General features: G+C 41.9%; 1 protein-coding gene across 1 annotated transcript in view; it reads left to right on the top strand.

Annotated features, from left to right (window-relative positions):
• CLASP1 (cytoplasmic linker associated protein 1) overlaps window positions 1–23,987 on the top strand; it is a 170,694-nt gene that overhangs the window by 44,775 nt on the left and 101,932 nt on the right. The window contains exons 3-8 of the mRNA XM_064718115.1: window positions 195–273; window positions 509–612; window positions 1,097–1,188; window positions 1,273–1,348; window positions 3,904–4,001; window positions 5,328–5,395. Of these exons, the coding sequence (XP_064574185.1) occupies window positions 195–273; window positions 509–612; window positions 1,097–1,188; window positions 1,273–1,348; window positions 3,904–4,001; window positions 5,328–5,395 (517 nt within the window). The remainder of the gene's footprint in view (window positions 1–194; window positions 274–508; window positions 613–1,096; window positions 1,189–1,272; window positions 1,349–3,903; window positions 4,002–5,327; window positions 5,396–23,987) is intronic.

The raw sequence follows: 23,987 nt of genomic DNA, 5'->3' as shown, positions 1-23,987 counted from the left end.
AGCTCTTAGTGCCTACCATTTTCTAATTATAATTGTAATCATTGCAATGAATTAGGAATGCTAGTTACAGCAAATACTGAAATGGTTTATGCACACGGTTTGTGTACCTTGCACATCTATGCATATGAATTTAGCACTCAGCAGCAATGGCAATTGCAGTGTTCATTAGTTCATTGCCTGTTCTGTGCTTGCAGGTGGTTCTCCTGGGGATTGACATCATCTCTGCACTGGTGTCCCGCTTGCAAGATCGCTTCAAGGCCCAGATTGGCACAGGTGAGGGGTCTCTGTGTGAGTGTCACCATCACTGCCACCACCTGCACTGGCTGCTGGACTCAGAGCTGTCTTTGTTCCCAGGAAAGCACTTGGGAGGCTCTTGGTGGTTTTCATGCTCTGCTGAAGGGCAGTGAGGCTGGTGCCTGCATTGGGCTTTGGGGGGAGAGCAGCGGGGCTCTGTCACTGTTACAGTTTTTTCCAGAGGCATATGAATGTTCCTGTTTTCTTTCCTTAGTGCTGCCAAGTTTACTTGATAGGCTGGGAGATTCTAAGGACTCAGTGAGGGAGCAGGATCAGACCTTGCTGCTGAAAATCATGGAACAAGCTGCTAACCCTCAGGTATGTTCAGCAGTCCTCCACAGCATGAATGACTGGCTGTGTGAAAAAAGGAAACCTTTTTTGTGTCAGAAGGTTTCCTCTGCCATTTTTCTGTCTGAAATAACTTCATCTCCCTAGACCTTTTTATAAGGTGTTTACTTTACTTGGGAAGGCTATTGCCTGATAGGATACACAAGAGCATGTCAGTGGATTTCTCAAGGATGGGATGGGTATATGTCAAGAGCCATTTTTCCAGGTTTTTGGAAGGTGCTTGCTTTCTGTAAGTATGAGCATTTTTTTAGGTAGAGGGGAGTTACTGTGAAGTGAGCACAAAACTAAGAATTAGTCAGTCAGATCTAAAAGTATCTTGCTCCTTTTTGTCCTGTTCTATTTGGATGGGTGTAAAGCTTGTATTTGAGCTCCAGAGGTGGTGTGGTGTATGTCTGCTGGAAGACAGAATCTGTTTCTTACCCCATCTCATTTTCCTCTTTCCTGTCTTCCTCAGTACGTGTGGGACAGGATGCTGGGAGGATTCAAACACAAGAATTTTCGGACAAGAGAAGGGATTTGCCTCTGCCTTATTGCAACACTCAATGCGTAAGTCAGAGCCTTCTGCAAACCTGTGTTGTGTACATGAGCCTGCTCTGATTCATAATGGTGCTTTTTGTTCTTTATTCCCAGATCTGGAGCTCAGAGTTTAACACTGAGTAAGATAGTGCCACATATATGTAACTTACTTGGAGATCCAAACAGCCAGGTGAGCTTTTGCTGTGAGTCACATCTAAAGGTTGTGCTGCTTGCCTTGTTGGTAAATGAGCTAATTGTGCTGCTGGTGGTGAGCTCTGAACAATGCTGTGCACACAGAACCCTTGGCTGGTTTTGGAGAGGTGTAATTTGAAGTATATCCAAACCAGCATATCAGTTACTCCAAGGGTTCAGCAGAACAACACGAATCTGCAGATGAGATGAACAGAAGAGGGAAACCTCTGTGGGAAGGGAACTCCTGTGCCTTGGAGGCTGCAGGGATCCCCGTGGGCTCAGTGCAGCACCCCTCACCTTCAGAGAGAAACCAGTCTGGGCAGGGAGGGCAGATGGGGCCAGTCAGACAGCCTGGCCATGTGCACTGCCACAAGTTGTCCAGGCAGTTTCTGAACAGGGGGGAAGACAACCTTTAATCAGCAGTGCTACCCAATGAAAATACAAGTGGAATAAAATCTGTTTCTCCTTAGTGCTTTTTGTCTTGTTTGGGATTAAATGCAAGTCTGTGGGGTTAGTGAGAAGAGGGAGGAGGAGAAGTAGTGTTCAAACTCGCTGTGTAATGTGGACTGGCAGTTTTTGAATAATGCTGTTGGTTGTTCTGCCACCCCGGGTGACACATCTGTGATCCAGGTCTGGAGAGGGTGTTCAGCTGGAGAATGGGTTTGTGTTTGCTCTGGGGAGTTGGCCAGATTTCTGTGGCTGTCAGGGTCTCCCCTTGTTAAGAAAAGGACTGAGTGACGCAGCCTTCCCTTGCTGCTTGTACCAGTGCAGGATGGTAAAACCATTTCTCCAAGAAATTTAATGTTTAGGGTCCTCTGTAGTTCTGAGCTGGGACTAAGCAAGCTGTTACCCTCCAAGGAAATCCTGAGTTTATGGCTTAAGCACACAGGTGCCTTGGTGCTGCCATAGGTGAGCTGTTGAATTAATTGGAAAGCTGGTGAGGGCACTGAGACATTTTTCCTCTGTGTTCCCTCTTCCTTGTGCCTGCCACAGCCCCTTGTCCTGTGTCCAGCTGCAGGGGGAAACCAGGCTGATCTCTTTCCCTTTCTCCTGTGTCTGGTCCCTCATCCCCATAAAGCCTGTGCCTGAACTGGTCAGACAGAAATGGCTGTGCCAGCGGCTCTGGGTGGAACAGTGTCTGCCCTGGGCAGGGCTGCTCCTGCGCTCCCCTGCAGCTGCTGCTGAGCGCTGCCAGACTCGCTGGGCTCGGGCACTGCTGCCCTCTCCCGGACAGAGGGGAGAAACAATCCCGGTCAAGTCCAGTTTTATTCTTTTGTTGTGGATGTGGAAGCTGTTCCACCAGAGCCCTTTTCAGAAATAGTGCTTTTGTTGTTTTCAGCTGATGTGATTGAGTTAACCCAATGTGCATCTGGTGTGCCAACAATACTTAAGCTCCTTCAACGCTCCTCAAAAATAAAATTACTAAAGCTTTATTATTGCTGTGGTGGAGTAAACCAAGTATGATGGTGGGAGCTCCTTGCCTTGCTCCTTGGGATTTACAGTCCTGCAGCTGTGCCTCTGCTTAGCTGTGCACACAGGGCAATCCTTGCAGTGCTCAGGCTGGGCTGGGGTCTGTGTACCCAAAACTGGGGGCACCAGAGGGTCCCCACAGCCTGCTGTGCCCAGCAGCACTGGTGGCAAATGGGGCTGATGGGCAGCAGTGCTGAGTGAGGGCTGCCATGAGTGCAGGAGCGGTTTGGAGGCGGGCAGGGACCTGCTGAGCGGGCAGGAGAGCGGGGAGAGGTGTTAGGGTGGGTGTGAGTCAGGTGTTGGGGTTTTCTTTGGCCAGGAGGCAGGGTATGTGTGCCTGCCCTCTGACTCCCACCCACAGTCAGTTCTGCCTTCTGTCTCAGAATATTCCATCTCTAGTTCTGGGGTGTGTGTGAGGGTAGCTGCTGGGCCATCTTCTGTAAAGCAGAAGTGCACAGTTGGTGTTTCTGTAGGCAGAGCACTTTGTTTACCTTCTCTGCCTGCTGTGTCTAGTGGAGGAAGGGTTTAAGTACAGAAAGGTGACACTTAATCAGATTTATGTCTCTTCTGTTGGCTGGAAGGAAAGATGTGCTCAGCAATTTCTTGCAAATCAGTTTTGAAAATATGCAAAATTCATGGTGACTCAGGTGATTGAATACTCCTCCCTTCCTCCCTGTTTTGTTATCAACATAGAAATGTAAGTTCTTAAGACAGCATTAAAAATCAATTTATTTGATAATATCCCACTAATATAAGGTCTGTTTGTGTCTCTATCCTTTTTCATCCAGTAAATATACCTGTTGTATACAATGGGAGGAGTTTGGCAAAGGCAGCCAAGCTCCTTTTGCATGAAACCTTTCATCTTACACCTCCGCTGCCTTTTCAATTCAATTACCTGCTGATACTGTTAACATGTGAAAGGCAGGGTTGGAAGCTCCTTCATGAGCTGTGTGCTGATGTGTATAGTGGCAGCTGTTGTTGCTGAGAAATAAAACAAATTTAGTTCTCTAATGTAGGACTTATTAGGGATTTTATTAATTTAAATTGTAAAGATGATTGATTTCTCTCATGTCTCACATCCAGGTTCGAGATGCAGCAATAAACAGCCTTGTGGAAATTTACAGACATGTTGGTGAACGTGTAAGGGCTGATCTCAGTAAAAAAGGATTACCCCAGTCTCGGTAAGTTGGGAATGTCCTTAGGTCTTCACTACTTTTGGGCTGCTTTTTATTCCCTTCCTCCTTTCAGAAGACTTCAGGAACCTCATGATTGAACCTTCTCCCAGGATCATTGTTTCATTTTTTATTTTTATTTTTTAATCTAATAAGCACTCAGATTTACTTAGTGCAGATCTTGTATCTTTGCCCAAGTATGCCACAGCATCTTTGGAAAACCACAAAAAATATTACAGATATTTAGCTAACTGACTTAAAATTAAGGGAATTAATATTTTTCCTGTATATTCTGCATATGCAGGGAGGAGACACTTCAGAGTACCTTGTGTTTATGTAACTTAGGCTGTCATAAACAACAAAAATGCACAAACAAAATAATCCATTTTAATATTTTATTTAAGAAAAAAAAAGCAGCTTCCCTCCCCTGCCCCCCCAGCCAAACCTCAAACAAAAAGCAACCAATCTTATGTCAAAACCAAAGCCATGTCCCTGTGCTTCTGCTGTTTGAGGTGCATTAGAAAGCTGCTCTGCATCTTGCCTCCAGCGCTCAGGGCAGAGCATGGTTAGCCCTGAGGATGGAGGAGGTGGCAGCTTGCCAGTGCTCCGAGGGAAGAGGTGCTTTTGGAGTTGGGGCACATGCAGGTGGAGGCAGCACTGTTGTTGTTGCCTCCTGTTCTCCAGTGGAAACATCTGCTCCCACAATGTGCCTTAAAGAAATAAACTCACTGGGAAGGAATGATGAGATGTGATAAGAATCTTCTGCTCTGCTAGACCTGTAACATAAATGGGAATGTGTCAGGGCCAGAGACAAATCAAGTTGGTTTTTAGGGGTGTGTTTTGTGGTATTTCTGTAAATAGTTAAGGTAGAAAAAGGGGTGATGAACTGGAAATGCGTCTACAATCAGCTTTATCACATCTTCAGTAATGTAGTATTTTCAGTTATATCTCAGGTTTTCCTTTCCACTTCTGTGTGTTGATGTTTTTTGTTTTTTTTAAGATATTAAAATAACTTCCTTGCATTGACATCTTCTGCTGACATTTTTGACAGTGCTCCCAATGACCTGAGTGATGCCAAATCTCTTCTATAAGATCAGAAGATGTTAGAATTTGGCTGCCCAGGGAAGTGGTGCAATCACCACCCCTGGAAGTGTTCAGAAGCCATGTGGATGTGGAATTTGAGGACATGGTTTAGTAGTAAACACGGTGGTGCTGGGTTAAAGGTTGAACTCGATGGCCTTAGAGGTCTTTTCCAACTTCAGTGATTTTATGATTCTAATATTCCTAAAATTTAAATTCAGTTGTTCATTGTGTATTTCTTTAACTTTCAAACAGGTTGAATGTAATTTTTACTAAATTCGATGAGGTCCAAAAATCTGGAAACATGGTCCAGACTTCAGTTGGTGAGTAGAAGTATTCTCTGTTTGGTGCTTTTAGCAATTTTCAGTTGGTGAGGCATTCAAATGGATATACCGCAAGTATTCTGTTAGGGGAAGCAGGAATGGTGATTGTTCAGAAATATACACAGTGCCTTTGCAACAAATAAAATGGATGTTTAGTTTGTCTGCTGTCCTTTTGTAGTATCAGAAGGAGAAGGAAGCCTAAGTTTTGAGAAGAGAAGGTGGTGCTGTAACTGTCTTCTTGTCCTCTTGAGTTACATTAGGGAAATACATCTCCTGTTCTCAAGTCCATGTGCATGTAAATTGTTCATAAGGTGTATTAAATAGTAATTTCAGAGAAGAATTGTCTTTTCAGTTTAATGCCCTAAAAGGCACAGAGAGTGTACACAAAAATGCAGCAGTATTCTGTTTAAAGCTCATGTTGTTTGTATTTTGCAGTTCCTAAGTGTCTGGGATTCCTCCCAAATCTGTCCCAAACCAGGACACTACATTTGCATATTTTGTGTGTTTAGGACTGATAGCCAAAGACCCTTAATCTGAGCCTTAATTCTGTCTGTCTTGTCTGAGACTAGTAGTAACAAGCTTACGGTAGTAACAAGTGTTTATTACTGTGTTTACAGATAAGCTTATGGGCTAGGAAATAATTTTAACAGGTATTATAAATTGAATAAGTATTGTTTAACAGTAGATTTTTGTGAGAATCCTTGGTGAGGAAATGCATCTTTCTGCTGACAGTTGAGTAGAGCAGATGAAGAACCTGAGTTCAGCACTGTGTGTTCCTATCAAGCTCACACCCTCTGCAGGGCCAGGAGCAGGGGAGATGATGTCCCAGCCATTCCCACCATGCTCCTCAAAGTCAAGAGAGCAGAGAGGTGTTTTCTCTTTTAAATAGGAAAAAAAACCTTTTTCACTTCCAGGCACCATTCTTCTTGCCATAGCCATTTTATAACACAGTAAACTTCATCCTTGCAGAATCAATAAAATTAACTGATTTGAAAATCTTGAAGTTATAGTTTGGATTATTCAGAAATGTGATGTATTATCTTGTATGTTTGTGAATGATGAAGACCTAGGACAAGTTCCTTTGTGATGGAATGGGTTAAAATTACACTTTTGCATAACATGGGACTATTTTGTATGTCCAGGTGGATGAGCCTTACAGGGATAAAAAAGTGCAGTTGAGAAACAAATGTCCTTGTTCTTTTTTAACAGGTGGGAGGGGAAGTAAATATTTAATCCCTTAGCAAACTTGTTTAGGTTCCCAGCCTCCAGGTGATTTCTCTGAAACCCCTACTCAAACTGAAACAGATTTACTGCTGACTCAACTTCCTTGCTTTCTGCTTGGCTAGGCTCAGGTGGAATTTTTGTCTTGCTAGCAGTGGAATAGAATGAACTTTCAAAAAAAGAAAAAGCAATTTGATGCATCATTGTACTACGTAGATTGCTGTTGTTTGGTGTTTCTAGGAGGCAGACTTGTGATCTGAGATGTATTGCTACATCTGAAGCACTGGTGTGTATCAGATCTTCTGCTTTTAGGCTTAATTGAAAATTATTTTTTTTTATACCCCTTTGTCGCTGTTTCAGTGAAAGATTTACCCTTTTTGTGCAGTGAGGTCCTGAGATGTTATGATCTCCATCTTCGGACTCCATGGACAGGCTTTCAGTACCTCCCAACACAAGTACTCCTGTATTCTGCACTCTGTTTAACCTGATCTCCTGATGCCTCCCTGCTCTTGGTTTGTGCTGTGGCAGGATGCAATCTCTGGAGTCTGTGTGTGGGGTAGGATTTCTCCTCAGTAGAGTCTCCTGTATGAACATTGACACAAAAAGGTAGTCTGGGGGAAAAGGGAGGCTGGAGACATGTTAAGGGTCAAAGAGAGCAAAGCTAGGATCTCCGATTGTTCTGCCAGAACCTTTTCAGGTTCTCTAGAAATGAAAACGTTGTTCTATAAGTTCTGTAGTTGCAGAATTAACGTATTTCCCATTTTTGAAGTTAGTAATGATAACATTACTTATTAACATTTTTGTGTGTGTTTGAGGGGAGGGTTTGGTTTCCCTTAGTGCCATAGGTTTATTTGTTTGTTGCTTCTCCCCTGCCCTCCAAGCACAGCACAAATACAGCATTACATGCTCGTCCTATCTTGTGTGTCAACAGCTCTGTGCAACTTTCAGTTTATCTGTCTGAGATTGTGTAAGCCAGCAAAAGGAGCCTTATCTTCACCCACAGTCACAAGTTTATTGTGGCCTGTGAGAGAAAGACAAGCTAAATTTGTCAGGTTTCTGGTGTCCCTGACACTTTCTGAGCAAAGGTGACACTTTCAGCAGTTGTCAGAGTCACCAGGGAGGATGGTGATAGATATTGCACGTGCACAAGATTCGCCTTTCTCAGGAAATAGTGGAAATAGCTCAGTGTTGTTAACCCTTTGAATCTGGCAGAGTGGTTGGGTGGGTGACTGAATGTGCTGCTCTTGTGGGTAACCAAGAGCAGGCTGTTGGCAGAAAGGTCACTCATAACTGAGCACCAGAGTTGTGCTAATCACAGTGAGACTTGAAAGTGGTTGTCAAACCTCTCTTACCACAGAACACAGTGCCACTGGGCAGCTGGGACAGCAGTGTGGCTTCTGGAACAGTGCAAAACAGTAAAAACTGGTCTCTTGCCTCTGAGACTACTGTTTGGGATAACAGTTTCCTGTGCCAGGTCACTGATGATCCAAGTAAAAGGAAGGAATGGCAGCAGCACTTTCTCTGTATGTCAGCAGTACTTTGGAGATTAGTGAGTTGCTCTAACTTGTTAAAGTTTTCATATCTAGTGGTTCCCAAGACACAAACAAACAGAAATCTTACACAGACTACTAGAAAAGTTGCTTAAAATAATAGGACATTCTCTTAACCCACAGAAGAAATCTAATGAGTCAACTCTAATCACACTGAATTTCAAGTCTCTGAAAATAATTCATGTTTTGTTTTGGCTTATCTTTCTATACTATAGTCCTTTAGTGCTTGTTTGAGTTTATCTTGAATTGTTTGATTGTTTTTTTGGCTAGGCTTTGTTTTTATCATTTAGTACAAGAATCAAATGCATAGTGGGGTGGGGGAGGTTTGCATAGTAATCTGAGGTGTTTCATTAAGTCGGAGGAGGTTTTGGCATGCCCAAGTATGCTGCTTGTTGCTAGGCTACCAGCAGCCCTTATAGCTAGAATATGAAGTTAAAATCCATGCTGGATTTCTTGATGATGCTCAGTAGTGCATCTCTGTTTTGTTATTTGGCATATAATTAGTCAGCCTCTTGAAGCAAAAATTATAGTTTTTCCCCCTTTGGGCTTTCAGCAAGCTAATTATTTTCTGTGTAACTGCTTTTGCTAATTATGCAGATGCCTTATTCCCCTGGGACAAATACATTTTCAGCATGAAAGAGCCAGTAATTGCCAGCTAGTCAGCTGCTGTTTTTGAGTGGCATTGTGTGATGATCTTCAGTTGGATGTGATACAGAGAGAGGCTATTGGACAGAGACTCCAAGAAATTCATGGGTTTCCTTGGTATTGTCTGGAAGGGCCTTTATAGAAACTGTACAGGTTTTCCATAGATTTGAGTTGACTTTGAATCAGATCTGGACTCCAGAACATGTTATAATCAAGTTTCAGTGAAGATTAAGAATAAAATAAATTATTTTCTGAAAAATACAGGCTGATAGGAACCAATGACCCAAACCAAAGTTTTTAGCAACCAAAATGTTTGTTTCAGTGTGATTTTTATGCTTTTCATCATTGTGATTATCCTAATATGATGCAAACCTTCATTTTTTTTTATGTAAGTCACACAATTTTTGTGAGATGCATTTATATTTGTGCTGGAAGGGATATTGTGGTGGTGTTCCTGTGGCAAAGGAAGGCACTGAACTTTCTTGTTGATGTTGAATTTTGATTCAGAAGAGCAAGATTTAGGGACAGTGGAGGTGGTAGTGGTCTTGGGCTGGAAGGAAATCAAAGCAGGATCTTAGAGCCAGAATTCTGGAGCTGAGATCTCTCCCCCACGGGTACTTGTGGAGTAAGGTGAGGGGAGGATGCAATTTTGGTAGCTGACTGCATGAGTGTGTGTTCTAAGAGTAAGCAAGTTAATTAAAACAGTGCTGAAATAAAAGACATGATAATTTCAGTTACTGAAAACTTATGAAGAGGGAGCAATGCTATTTTTCAGTAGAACTACTTCTATATTTGGGACGGTGTATAAGACAAATATGCTATTTACTAAATGAATTCTGTTTGTGAAGTTGTGAAATTGGAGTTAAATAGATGAAAAGTGGAGCTATTTTAGATTCCTGTTTTTTGCTGGTAATAAAGCTGAGTCATTGGAAACTATTTTCATATTTATTATATGAAGGAAAACCACCCACATTTGCCAAGTGGTTCCATGCATCTGAGGGTGGAATATTGTTTGTTTGTCAACACAAATCCAAGCAGCAGAATTGCAGATGGGAAGGAGTGACAATGGTCCAGGATAACAGTAAATGCTGCACTGTGCTTTTTTGCATTCATACCTCCTTGTGCAATTAAATTGCCATTATGGCTTGCTCTCTATTAATACAGTTCTCAGGTTGGAATACAAAATGAAACAGAAGATTGATTTCATTGACTCAGCATTTTCAGGGCATGAAAAAAGCAAATAAATGCCTCTTCACCTGTGTGGGCCGAGAGAGAGCAGTAATGTGTGAGTGATATTTGAATGAACACCATTAATTGATAGTTCATCCTTGTGGAAGGTATAAATGGACCAGAGGAGCTCTGCTCCCTTTCTGACAGCTCTGTAAATAAGCATATTGCTGAAATTCTCTCATGCAGAAGGGGAGGGGAGTGAGCAGGCAGGCACAGGGGGGCACATGGAGCTCAGCTCAGGCTGAACAGGCTTTTATTTTGGAGGAGAGCTGGCACTCGCCTGCTAGGTCACACAGCAAAGGGGTGTAGGAGGCTGGCGAGTTTGCTGGTGATTAAGTTGCTGAGAAACATGTACTGAGAGAGGCTGCTCCCCAGCACAGAGCCTTCTCCAGCAGCTCCCCAGCACTGCAGAGAAGAGAATAATGACTACAGGGAAAGGTAGGTGCTAATGAATGTGCCCCATGGGTGGATGTGTTTGTTTGTTCATGGCTGAGTGTTCGACTGCTCTGTTTCTTTTTAACGGTGTTTGGAGACTGAAGCAGTATTGCAGTAAAAGTGGAACTTAAAATAGTCTGCGAGCATCTGTAGCCTGGTGTCATCAAGCTTAGTTTAAGATTATATAAAATATGATAAATGGTCTGTTTGATGGGGTGAAGAAGAAGAATGTGTGCATAAGTAAGGGACCAGAACAGGTTGAGAGAGGTGAAGGACATGAATTTTCAGAAACCCTGCTGGTCTGTGTTGTTTTTGAGTGATCACTGAGACTTCCATTTCCTAACTGTTTCCTTCTGCAGCACCAGTTGGGAAGACTATTTAAATTTGTTATGAGTACTTTTGAATTAGCATTGAATCATAGTTCCAAGAATGTACCAAATAGAGATACCACTTTTTTTAAACCTGTATTTTTGTATTTCAACTGCATTTCTGTAACAGATTGTCTGTGGTAGTCGGTGAGGCTGGATTGGGACTTGGTGAAATGAAAAGGCAGAGGAGATTTGTATCTATTCACCTGTGAAGAATTGATTTACAGGAGGGAAGCATATATTGTATGTATTTTTGGTACTTAAGAACCCTGTGCTTTTCATCTGAGCTTTCAGAGGAGATGATTTCTGTTAGCCATGTTTGTAAAAGCTGCATTTTCTTTCTTCCCCTTTTTCTCTCGATTCAGTGTACCTGTTGTCTTTTTGAAATCCTTCCTACACTGTGGATGTAGTAGACTAATTTTAGGAAGTCTGAGGCGGTCAGTATCCGAATTTTATAGACCTTGGGTTTGTATTGATATTTACTATCTCAAGGTGTGAGTTAATTGGCAGGTTTTTTGTAACAGAACATGGAAATCTCCTGGGCAAATTGAATGCTGTGGAATGAATACTGCATGCTACAATATGTGCCATTTCCATGGACAGATCTTTATTTTATGCTTTTGGAATACTGTTTTCCAAGGCAATTGCTGCATGTATTTTCAGAGGAAGCAGTGGATACATATATGTGGTGTTCCTTGTTCACCATCAGTAAATGCCTCCCAATGCCAGGAAATTAATACTGAAACCTGTCTGGGCTGGTTCTCCTGCTCATGGACTGCATCACCTGTACCATCTACAGAAGAGAAACCTTTGCACTCTGGCTTCTCCTGTCTCTCAAAGGAGGAGAATAATCCATGATTTTTCCAAAGTCAGAATTGTGTTAAATAATTAATGTACTTCATTGCTGATTGCAGAAAGCAAGCATGTATTTGTTGTTGCCAATGAAGTGTGATGATTTCATCATGCTGGGAACTTCTCAGCTCTAAAAGATCAGCTGGTGGAAGGAAGAGCCTGGGGCAGTGGTCTAGCTGATCTTATCAGTTGGGAAATGTCTGACCTCCAGGTCACTGCTGGTTGTCTGAACTGTAGTAGCAGCAAATGTCAGAAGAAAAGTATGTGTGTAAGTCGTTAGTGTGTTGTGAATTCTGGATTGAATCCAAGTACCTTGATCCAGGATTTCCTTGCAGAGAAGACCAGAGTTCCTCTGGTTGTTTCATCACTTCCCCTAAACCCATTGGTTTTATATGAGCACACAAATGCTGTTTTGGCAAAGCTTTGGTGTAGTTAAGCAGAACCACTTTACTACCAGCATCACTAACAGACATGCATAAATACAGGCTGAAGGAGTGGGCAGTTAAAGGATGAGATGCTGCTGTTTAGTGTGGGGTTCATCGGTGAAAGATTAATGTGAACCATTCCATTATTACTGATGGAAGTTAAATGCATGAATGTCCTGCACATCTGGAGATTAATTTCTTCATGCAGGGCCTGTTCTCTTCTTCCCCATTGGTAAAGTACCATGTGTATCTGAGCAAACTCAGTGGCTGCCTCAGGAAACACATGCAACTTAGAACCATGGCAAGTATGAATTTATTGGCCAGTGTTCATAAAGAATTAGAACGAAAAAATCCTACATCCTTCCCTCCCAAGGAAACTGCAGTAACATCTGGTACAGCTGTGGTGATCACAGTTCAGGAATGCTTAGTAGTTTGCTGATTTCTCTGCTATGACCTTTTCTTTCAAATTCTTTCACGTGTTTTGGTGTCAGGTTGGTTTCACCTCTAAAACAAAGCCTTAAATTTGCGGTGGTCATTAAAGTCTTTGCACCAGTTTAGTGGTGTTTTCCTGTGCTGTTTTTCCCAGCTGGCTCTCCTTCGTAGTTGTTCTGTCAGAAAGAGCTTGCAGTCAAAGCTGGAGCAATATTAACTCCAGTGACATTTTTACATGAAAGGACTAACTAAATCTTATGGTTTTGATCACTTAGCTTTGTTTATGGTACACAGAATCTTCCAGGGGCAAGTTCATCAGTAGGATGGTTCATACACATGCTTGTGCACACACATATTGGTCACTATCAACACAGCAGTGATTTTAAGTCAGCCTTTTAATTCTCAGCAATTCTCTGAGAGATGGGAGTACAAACTAGTCAAATATCGTAGAGGAAGACTGGCACACTGGAGGGCAATCTGGTGGGAGTAAAAAATATCCCGTAGTTGTACACTGTGCAGATTTGTGAAGTTTATTTGGGTTATTTGTGTTTCACACACACTGCCTTCAACACTTGTTGGGGGTACATAGAAGAGTACTTCTGTGAGCACAAGGGAAGGTATCACAAGCTCTCTGCTCCTATGACAATAATTACAAAATTGTTCTTGGCATTGAAGTCCTTGCCTGAGGCTCACAAATAGTTCAGTTTCCAAGAAAGTGGTGGAGGAGTAGGTGTCTTTCTTTTTCCTTTCTGTATGCTGGCTGGGTGCTGGAGAGTAGTTTCCTAATAACTACTTTTAAATGAATGCTCTGGGCTGTTTTTATATAGAATCACTGTCCCAGTTAGAATTCAGTTGCTGTCCTTAATCAGCTGCCTCAATGGTAGCCAAAGACTGCTTGAGGAAGAAATGAAATTTCTTGCACCACTTGTGGAGCACTTTGATAAATTCTGTGCTGCTGCTCTCATTCATTTGATGAGATTTATTTTCAGGTTGAGTATGTAACAAGTGGACTGGGTTTAGCTGCTGTAATTAGCAGCCTCTGAGGACAGCAGTCACTCTGTGGTAATTGGTGAAATACAGAATAGGCTTTTATGGGCAGCAGAAGTTCATGAAACATGTTTTTCCTACCAGCAACAAATAACATCCCTGTCCCTGTATATTGTAACCACAGTAGCTGCAGCTTCCATAACTGTGAGGTTTTATTAAAGAGTCTGGACTGAAGAGCACCTGGTTGATTTCTAAAGAACCTGAGACCCAATACCTGGAAGCTTGAAGGTCTTTTTGTACCTAGTTACTTTCCATTTTGAGATCATTGACCTTAGGCTGGATGAGATAAGACTGCTGAGCCCATTTCTGAGGAAGACTTACTAATACTGATGGTATATCCAGTTTTAACATGCAGTGGTGGAACAAAACCTGCCCTTACAGCCATGTTAGTGGCAGGCATGAAGAGGAGCTTTTTCCAAAATGCAGGAGTGGACAAGTGCTGGTTTGTTACTCCAGAGGGGAGGTACAGGGAAGGCATTGTCTGTACTTGGCCCTGGTCTGGCAATACACTGCCTTCCTCCTCTGTTATGTTTGGCTGAAGTATTTTGTTTGTAGCTCAAATACAGTGATGTGAAATAGAACAAAACTGAGCTATAATAAGTAAATGCATCCTATTTTTGTAGTATTAAGACAGCAAATACTGCATAATGACTGGGTTTCTTCTGCCTGCTGAAGGAATTAATTCTGCTTTGCTGCTCTGTCAAAAGAATCCTTTTGTTGCATTGTGCTGAGCAGTTTGAGTATCTTTTTTTGTTTATTCCCCTGCAGCCCCAAAGCTGCAGAGAGCCCTGAATAATCCTGGCTAGGTTTACACCCCACGTGTAGCCTGCAGGGATCTCACTGCAGACAAATCTTCATGAGGAAAGCAGCTGATGGCTGCTGCTTTGCAGGTGGCTTTCAGATTCAAGCCAGGTGAATTTTATCAAAATTTATAAACAATGCACTACAGAGCAAGAGAGAAATACCTCATTCACTGTGAAGTGTCACCTGAACTGCTTTTTTCAGGAATTGCAAAACCTGTAGCAACCACATTTGCAGAGCTGTTTCCTTTCCTGTGACACACCTAACCTGCCTTCTCTCAGAGCTTGTCAGTGCACGACAAAATCCTTTAGATGCTTGACGTAGATGTGTCTAGTATGAGGTGCAGATGCTGATGTCTAAGAAATATGAGACATATCTGGGCTTCTTGGGAGGTGAGTGCTTGAATGCAGAGGTAGAAGAGAGAAATTTACACTATTCTTTTACTCAAAATCTGCTCCCTTTGACACTAATGGACTTTTTCTAATTATTTCCATGGGAGATGAACAGTCCCCTATGTAAATTTCTGGTAGATTATGTTATAAAAAGCCTTGTTATGAGTATTCTAGGCATGAGTGCTCCTTGCCTTCCACAGGGAAGGGGGAGACAGAAGTTTCAGGTATGAAACAGTGTTGGCACTGGTTCTGCTGGTGTTTATGCAGTTGGCAGCACGGTGCTGCCTTCACCCCCATGCAGTGAGGCTGTTCCCTTGGCTGTGGTGTGGGTAGGGAAGGATGTGTACATCTTTAAGAAATGCATGTCTCCCACATACGTCTGTGCCCAGCAATGGGACTCCTGTCTAGTGAGAGCTGGCTCATAATGAGGCCTGACATTTCTAATTAGGGCAGCTTTATGAAGAATGGGTCTAACTCTGTTCTCCATCATTTCTGTTTCTTCCCCTGAGCTCCCCCCAGCTCCTGCTGGGATCAGGGGCAATCCCAGAGGCAGCCCTGGAGAGGGCTGGGCACACTTCTCCGTGCTGCAGCTCTGCCAGTGCACTTCAGCTCCGATTTATGCTCCTGCTGCTTGAGCTCTGTGCTGGGCAGGAGCTGAGTCTGCAGAGGGTTCCAATCACATGGAGCTGCTGTGATGTGGAGGGACAGTCACGCTCCTTTTCACTGGAGACTTAAATAAGATCTGATCCCAAGCTTCCACAGGCAAAATATTTATGCACCAGCATGCTGAAACTTATTCTCTGCTCCCTTCCCCTTAAGAAGCTCCATACTTGTCTCTAGTGCTTTCCTTAGATGTCTTTTTTTTTTTTCCTTTTCTTTTTGATGTGTGCACTGAATTTTGTCTCACTGCAGTGGGATTTCTCCAAAGCCTCTGTATTGTAGGTCTTTGTATGCACATTGTGCTCTGTGCTTGCTGCTTCCCTTCATGGCACTCCCTGAAGCCTATTTATTCTCATGGGCTCTAAAGCAGGCTTGTCCCTATTTTTGTCCTAGCTATTTCTTGTTTGCAGCAGCACATTATAAGGAGCTCTGTTCACTCTGCTGAAAGTGTGGGAGATGTGGCAGAATTCTGGGCCCCTGGCAGCTTTGTGACAGGGTTGGACTGTGCCAGGTCCTGTGTGTTTGTACAGAGCGGGCCAGGCACTCCATCAGCTGCAGCAGAGCGTTCCCTCAGGGCCTCCCGTGGGAGCATGTCATGTTTGGTCCTTTCCACAGCTTCTTCCCAGGAAAGCTGCATCACAGGGCCAGCTGAAACACCATGCTTACCATGCCCTAAAAACAGTAAATAGTTCCAGTTAGAGGTGAGAATGTACCTGAACTGTGTGTGATGGTGCTCTGCACCCTTGGCCAGCCATGGTCTGACCAGTATTTGAAAGCAGGTGATCTCTGCTCCCTCATGGCATGCAGGGGGTTTCTGTGACACTGCACACAGGATAAATGCCAGTAAAAAGCTGTGATGAGCAGCTCATCTTGTACATTTTGGGCTGGAATCTTGACTTTCCTGTACCTATAATGCATAGACCACTAATTCCAGAAAACGTATGAATTAGAAGTAGGGTTTTTTTCTTCAAGAGGTTTTCAGTTGGTTTTATGCAAGTTCCAGCAGTCCACATACTTTAGGGACTGAGAGGACAGCCTTATGCTTGGGGTTTTTTCCCATGTGTTATTTTTCTTCACTTTAAGATAGTGCGTGAAGCACTGAAAGAGGTTGCCCAGAGAATCTTCATCTATTGAGGTTTTTAAAATTAGTCTGGATGTGTTCTTGAGCAAAACAACTTTGTCAGCTCTGCTTTCAAAAGGAGGTTGAGTCACTTGACCTTCAGAGGTCCCTTTAACCTAAATTATGCCATTATTTCATTTTTCCTCCTGTAGGATGCAGTAGTTATGGAAGATCTTCAAATTGATTCAATGTTTTTTTTGCGCAGTACTCTCTAGCTGTGTGTGTCAGTGAGCTGAAGGCAAGGTTTGCCAGTGTCATTTGAGATTGTGTCTGATTTTCAGCTCTCCAGTTTATCACGAGTGGTAACAGGGCTAAAGGCAGAAGAGAATGTGACCTCAGCTAAAACACAGCCTGATGTCAGCATGAAAAGGCTGCAAGCCACCACAGAGGCACCTCTATAAATGGCAGCATGAATCCTTTAATGCACATCCTCTGCTGATTTGGTGTTATGCTAGAATGGGTGATAATGCTTCACTTTAGTTTTATTGGTCTGTCATCACTGTGGCTGTCAAGTTGCACATGGGCATTTTCAGTGAAGCATTAAGACGCAGATTGCTCTTTGATTTTAATATTAAGAATTTAAGGCTTGATATTTAAATGTAGATCTATTCTAACTGTTTATGTGAAGAGCAGTTTGCTACAAATTAGTAGGTGAGCTGTATTTTTTTCCATTTAATCTTCATGCCATTCTTCAAAATACTATTACTAGGAGTCTCCTGAAACTTCACTTGTAATGGCAAGCTTTATTTTGCAGACAGAGCTCTGTGTTCCTCTTCCCTATGTAGACAGCCTAAATATAACTCAGGATGTTTGAATTTATTTTCTTCATCTCAGTAAGGTTTTTTGCCTTCTTTCTGTGTAATATTTGGAAAAGGAAGCTAAGTAAGCCTGGTTTAAATGTAATCTAGATGACTAACCTAGATCACCTCAACAAATCCACTCCTATTCCAAGCAGGAATTATCAGTGGTTCTTTGTGTCAGTGGGAGAGGCTTTCCAGATGAATTAAAGGACCCTGTTTCAAATATTTAGAAACTTAACACAAAATTACTATTAAAAAAGAGGGACTGGAAGTTCTCCAGCCCATCTTCTTGGTTCTTTTTTTCAGTGAAGACTTCATCAATTCTTTCTCCAGACTGTAAAGAGGAGAGAGTGGGCAGCCTTGAAGCTTTCCATGGGTAAAGAGGCAAGGCAGACAATTTGAGTTTATGCTAATTGAAGCATTGACTTCTTATGGGCATCCTTATGTAAAGGTTTTATTGAAATTCCTGCCTCCTATTTAAAAAACCCTGAACTTACTACTTGCTTTCAATCTCTGAGCAATACTAAGAGTGAATCTGTAATTGTCTGTTACGTGCTGTGCTTCTCATGTGCCAGTTCCTCTGTTTGCTAATTCTTCTTTAAGTGCAGTCAAGCACAGATGGTTGCTAAAGAGAACCAGATGATTTGCCAGCATGGTGGTGTGCTTGCAGGAGTGGGACTTGGACAGGCCTAAGGCTGATTTGTTGTCATTGCCTTGAGTTTGAAATTTTCATGTAGAAAGTTGAAATTCCTAAGTTTTGCCGCCATCTTTAGTTTGTGGTGTGATTCATTTATGGGTTTTTTAATTCTAGCAAGATGCTTGCTGACCTTTCAGTCACTTGTTGTTCAGGAGCCATGCTTGTTACCTGTTGAGCCTAAACAAGAATGGGACATGAATCAGCCATGAATGGAGAAGTTCATGTAGGTCATGCATTAATTCTGTAAGACACTTAGGGGTTCTTCTCTCCATAGTGCCAGGAGGCAAAGTTGTTCTCATCCCTTCACAGACTCTTCAAACTAAATCATGCCAAGAGACTCTCACCAGAGGGGCAGCGTGAGTGTAATTTCATCTTTTTAGCTCAACTGACAAGTTTAGCTGGCCTGAAAGGCCCCTGGGTGCTGGTTAATATGCAGGGTAATGGTCCAAAGCTTGCTTCCCTGGCTGGCTTGTGGCTTCTAAGCATGGATTCAGTGTTTGACAACATCTAGGGAGCTGATGGGATGTGCACTATATCCAATGAAAAAGGATGCTGCTGGTCACTGATTGCTGCAGGCAGCCACAGCAGCACAAATAGTAAAGAACTGTTCTGTAACTGAGCCATTCAGTTCCAGTCTGGACAAAATAACAATTCTTGCTACTTGAAATTAAGGTAAGTGATCTGTAAGGGAGGTGAGCAATTCAGGTGGCTCAAGCTGGTTAATGGTGGAAACTTCAGATGAACCAGGCTGATGCTGCTTTCATGTTTTGGGAGGCTTCAAATATTTTTTTCTGTCTGAATAAATTGATACCTGGTAAAGCAATTGGCCACATTTGAGGAATAATCATGCCTAGACAGAAATCTCTTCTATAGTATCTGCATGTGTACAGGACCTTCAGCACTCCTTCTTGTGAAAGGAATGAAGTGGTCAAGCTATGACTGATACTTGTCTTCTCCAGAAATGCTGAAGGTTTATGCACATTTGAGCACAGAATTTGGGTTTAGGGATTTGATAAGACATTATTTTCCCCTACACTTTATTCCTATTTCTTCTGAATTTTGTTTGCATCTGGAGGCAGAGTGCTGTGAACTGCTCACTTGCCCCATCTTTGGTTTTCAGTAACAGCTGCTGACAGATGGCAGTGCCCTATGAGCATTCCCTGTTACTTGTGTTAAACAACAAGGCAGCAGCAGCCTATATAGTCTGCTAAAAATTACTGAACTGGCTAGAGAAAGATTTATATGGCTTTTTCTTCTGCAACTTGGTCTGCTTGACATTTTCTGATGTGCAACTACTGATACACTTCTTTGTTTTCTTTGTGTTACAGTCAGCTGTTCATGCAAATTTTTAAAATTTTCATACTGGTTCTTTGGATAGTCTAAGCAATGCCTGGAAACACCTGCTAATAATAAAAACTTGCTAATTTGGTTCTCATATCTGCCTCTGCTTTCACACCTCCTCTGTGGTATTACCACTTCCATACCTGATAGTGTTTCAGTCATGGAGTTTGTGAGCATTTTTCAGTGTGTCAACAGATAGTAATCCTGCCTGTCAAAGTGAGTATTAACACTTGGTTACACAGAGGGTAACACATGGTCACTCCTGCTTCTGATCTGTGAAAATGTAAAGCAAATGCATGAGAGTGTGGAATCTGACTGTTGATCTTAAGCAGTATTATAATTTCCAAATAATTTGAGTGTCAGGATCCTTTTACTTGGTGAAGGAATAAATAGAAATAGTGAGTCGTAGCTCTCCGTTTTTACAACTGGTTCAAGTGTGCTTTTGGACAAATGTATTTGCACTCCTGTGAGTCACTGTGAAAGCCCCAAAATTGAAGGTTCAGAAGGGAAACTCTCAGATAAAGTCTATGACTAGTTGTTATCATTTGAAGATTGGTTTCAGAGTCTCTTCCAGCTGGTAGAAGGAAGGTCTTGGTGTCACCTGGAATCCTGATGTTACTACACAATTAATAAATACAAACCACCAAATATATTTTACTTGTATATAATACAAGTGTATTTTGCTTTGCACGTGTGAGTGGGAAGCTGGGTGAAATGAATGATGTGGAAGAACCATTGTTTTCCTTGTTAGATTTTACTCTCTAACACACATTTCATTTTTAACAACTTAGTACCATATTTTTAATTCTCTCCATTCCTGTGTCTGAAATGAAATGTGTTTAAAATAAGATATTTGAATTCTTTGACATGTGTTCTTTTCCTGCTCTGGAATGTAAATTCTAGGTGTGTCTGGACACCTTACAGCCCATGAGAGACAAAGTACCTTTAATAACCTTGAACTTGGACTTTTTGTTTGTCACTCAGTTCACAGATGTATTACAGAGCATCATAATTTGAGTGAGGACTGGCAGGAGGGTGTTCACTGGGTGGCCTCACCCTTACAAAGAAAAGTCATCCATTTTGCCTCTTGTGAAAGAGAAATGATGCTCTTCTGCACCTTCTCTTCTCTGAGTCATGCCTTTTCTCCTGTTCAACAATGTGGAGTGAGTGGAAGATGACAACAAAGTGGTCTAAAAATAAAGACTTAATAAAATGGGGATATAAGAAATCATGCAGATGTGAGGATGCATCATACTTTGATTTCAGAGGTGCTTCAAAGAGCTTTCCTTCCCTCAGCTCTTCCACCTCTGTGACCTGGTGGGTACAGATACTTACCTTGGGATCAGTATCTTCAGAGCAAACTTAGAAAACAAATTCTTCTTCCCAGTCATCACTTACTGTAAACCTGGTTTCAGGGAAAGATTTCATCTGTGCTGTTGCACTGTAAAAGGCCCAGTAAGTGCTTGAAGACCATTATCTCAGCCTGGGAACCTGTTGCAGAGTTTCCAAAATAGAAATGTCTCAGACTTCATCCCTATTTTATTTTGTTGAATAACCTTGAAAGAAGCTTCTTTAGGATTAAAGCAATCTGTTAGTTTCTGTTCTTGCTCCTGATTAGGATTTATGCTCAGATGTTGAGCTCTTTGGTTTTGCAGTTGGCTGCCCATGTGCTCTCTTCTATTCCTAAATGGTAGGATATTACAATGATATGAATCCATTTAATCTCTATTTCTGTCTGTTCTCCCACACCCCTGAATACAAGGATTTCTGTCCTTTAAGTTCCAGAGAGCAGGTGGATCTAAAAGTCTCCTGCATTACTGTACATGCCACAACATGCGTGAACAAGAGGAAGATCTGAATTGGTCATCCTTGAATCACCCTAGATAGTTATGCCAGGCTTTGAGCTTGTCTGGCAACTTAAAAAATACCACCTAAGAAGTGATTGTTAGTGGGAAAATTTGACATTTAAATTATCTCTTGGGCTGATACTGTTTTAGTAATATTTGATTTTGACATCAAACTGTGGGGAGTGACTTTATAGTAGTGGGGAATAAGGAATCAAGGCTTCAGTCACTAGGAAGTATTTAATTGAATTGCTGGACTGAAAGGAATTCCTGCCTCTTGCTTTTTGAGCATGACATTATTTGATCTGACAAGTAAGAAGTTGCATATGCACCAGTTCCTGGATGGCTCACAAAGCACAGTGTGTGAATTCCTGTCATATGTGTTTTACAAGAATTTCTCTATTCCCTTCTCTACTCGCTGTCTGTCCTTCCTGGTGTGTCGTAGAAATTTAATCTCTGCCTCTCCTCTGTAATTTCCAGAGCCTATTTCCATCTCCCCAAACTTTAACTCAGGCAGTGCACATCAAACACCGTACTAAGCCCTGGTTATCTAGATTTTGTCTCTGTTGGGTAATCAGTGTTTCAGGCAAGTAGTAAAAATCCTTTTAAGTTTTAAGGTTATTGAGTTTAAGCTTTGGAGTGAATTGTATGTCCTAGAGCTGAAATAAAAGTAGGAACTGTTCATCTCAAGGTGTGTTTATGCTCATCTTTACAATGTAGCAAAGCAGAAGTGCGGTGTAGTGGAGTCTGGTTCTCCTGGTGACTTCTGTGTTTGTATCATAAGCAGCCTGCTGGAAAGGGGACAGCTTGCTTCTAGCAGCTGAGCGTTCACAAGGACTGCACTTTACAGCTTGCTGTTTAGGACTAAAGTGTAAATGTCACATATTGAAGGGACACATCTCTCTACAGCATAGACAAAGCAGTGCAAGAGGGAAGAAGCTGCTATCTAATTTGTCCGTTTGAATTATCATTGCAGTGATCTTTCAGGGTCACAGATGTACAAAGTCACTGTGCCAGCCAGACTTGCCTCAGGGAAAAGAGAGTTCTCAAGCTGCTTAGAAAATGGTTCTTTGTATTAATAAAGTGTTTTCTTTTTTGTTTTGACTTGTTGACTTCTTTAAGTCTTGCATGGAGGCAGTAGATGTGCCTGTCTGAAACCAGACGTCTATATGGATGGAAATCAGTTGCGCTTCAGTATTCTGTGATGATAATGATTCCAGTAACTTTTCTGAATGAGAAAAGACTTAACCAGCCATGCTCACCACCTTGTCTCCATCTTGTTCCACATCAGCTTTTCTTGGCAGAATCACCTGTGAGAAATGCTAAGGAAAGATGAGTGATTGTGACTTCTTTTCCCCAGTAGTGGTGAAAATGGCTGTGCCAGGCTTTTTTCTGCAATCAGCATTCCCAGCTTTTGCATGGGAACCCCTTTGGTTTTTAATGTCTCCAGTTCTGTTTAGGTCAGCATTTGTTTTGTGGAGTGCTTAATGAGCAGATCCAGAGTAAGATGTTTAGCTGGGTTGTGGTGAGTGTTTGTATTCTTTGTGGTAAATGTGAGTGATTCTGCTTGGCCTAATTTTCTTTCTTTAGGGCTAAGTTAAATTAAATTACCTTATACTTGCCATAGTTTAATAGCATCTCAAGGGCTGCTACTTTGGCTCAGCTGGTGTCTTATAACTTGTTAAGCAGCAATAATTTGATTGTGCGTCTGAGTCCTGAGGCAAACTCATCCTTCCTTTTCACTTGACAGACTTTGCCCTTGAACCAGAGGGAATCTGCTTGCTTGTGAATGTTTATTCAGAGCTTCCACCACCTCTTAGCAAGTTTTGAACTTGATTAAAGCTAAGAGATTAATGTCAAAAACAAGTCTGCCCTTAGTCCCTTTGTTTAGTTCTTCTTGTGGATGAGATGGTCTCGGAGTTAGAGTGAAGTGGTACAGGAGGTACAGCAGAGAAACTGGCAGAGTTCAGATCAGATGAATCAAGATTTTACTGATCTGCCAAACACATTTTTTCAATCTGAATTTCCTGTTTGATCCTAACATATTGTTATGTGATGCAGTAAGTGGTAAAACTGATTTCTTTCATTGTTACTTCTTGGACAGACCAGCTGTGCAAGTCTTCTACTGTGAACGTGTATGTGGGAAGAAAAGAGCATGGTTACTAAAGCAGTCAAATGACCAGCTGTGATCAGAATCAATTATTAAGTCCAACTTTCAGTCATGGCAGATGGTTTTGGATGGCTGGATGACAGGCTTAAGTTTTACCCAGGTGCAGGGACCTGAGGAGGGTTGAAAAAGGGTGCTGAGCCATGGGGAGAAAGTGAACAGCAGCACTGGCTGAGGCCAAATAAAAATGGGTTGGGCAGGAATATTTTAGACTTATTAGAACACAACTACCTGCATTTTTTAACTCCTTTTTTTCTTTTAAAAGAGAAGGAGGGGGATATTTGTGCTTGTTTTTTTTATAAAGTCTAATAATATAGTCAAATAATAGTAATTATTTTTATCTGTGCTATGCATTATTTATATTGCAAGCACTTTGAGAAAGAGGCTTTCTGCTTTGTAGCACATTAAAGTTCCCCTGCTTGCTTGGAGTTTCATGTTGCCTCTGAAATATGAATACCAAATTTAGTAGGCTGAAGTAATTAACGACATAAGGAAGGAAAGTTTCAGCAATGTCTTCACTCTACCTTTTTGTCTGCTTTTCTCCCTCTGAGTATGACTGCTCTAT

The sequence above is a fragment of the Zonotrichia leucophrys genome, chromosome 7, assembly GCF_028769735.1.
Source record: "Zonotrichia leucophrys gambelii isolate GWCS_2022_RI chromosome 7, RI_Zleu_2.0, whole genome shotgun sequence".
Taxonomy (NCBI): Eukaryota; Metazoa; Chordata; class Aves; order Passeriformes; family Passerellidae; genus Zonotrichia; species Zonotrichia leucophrys.
The sequence above is the reverse complement of the archived record's forward strand: the minus strand, read 5'-3'. Positions and strand labels throughout refer to the sequence as shown.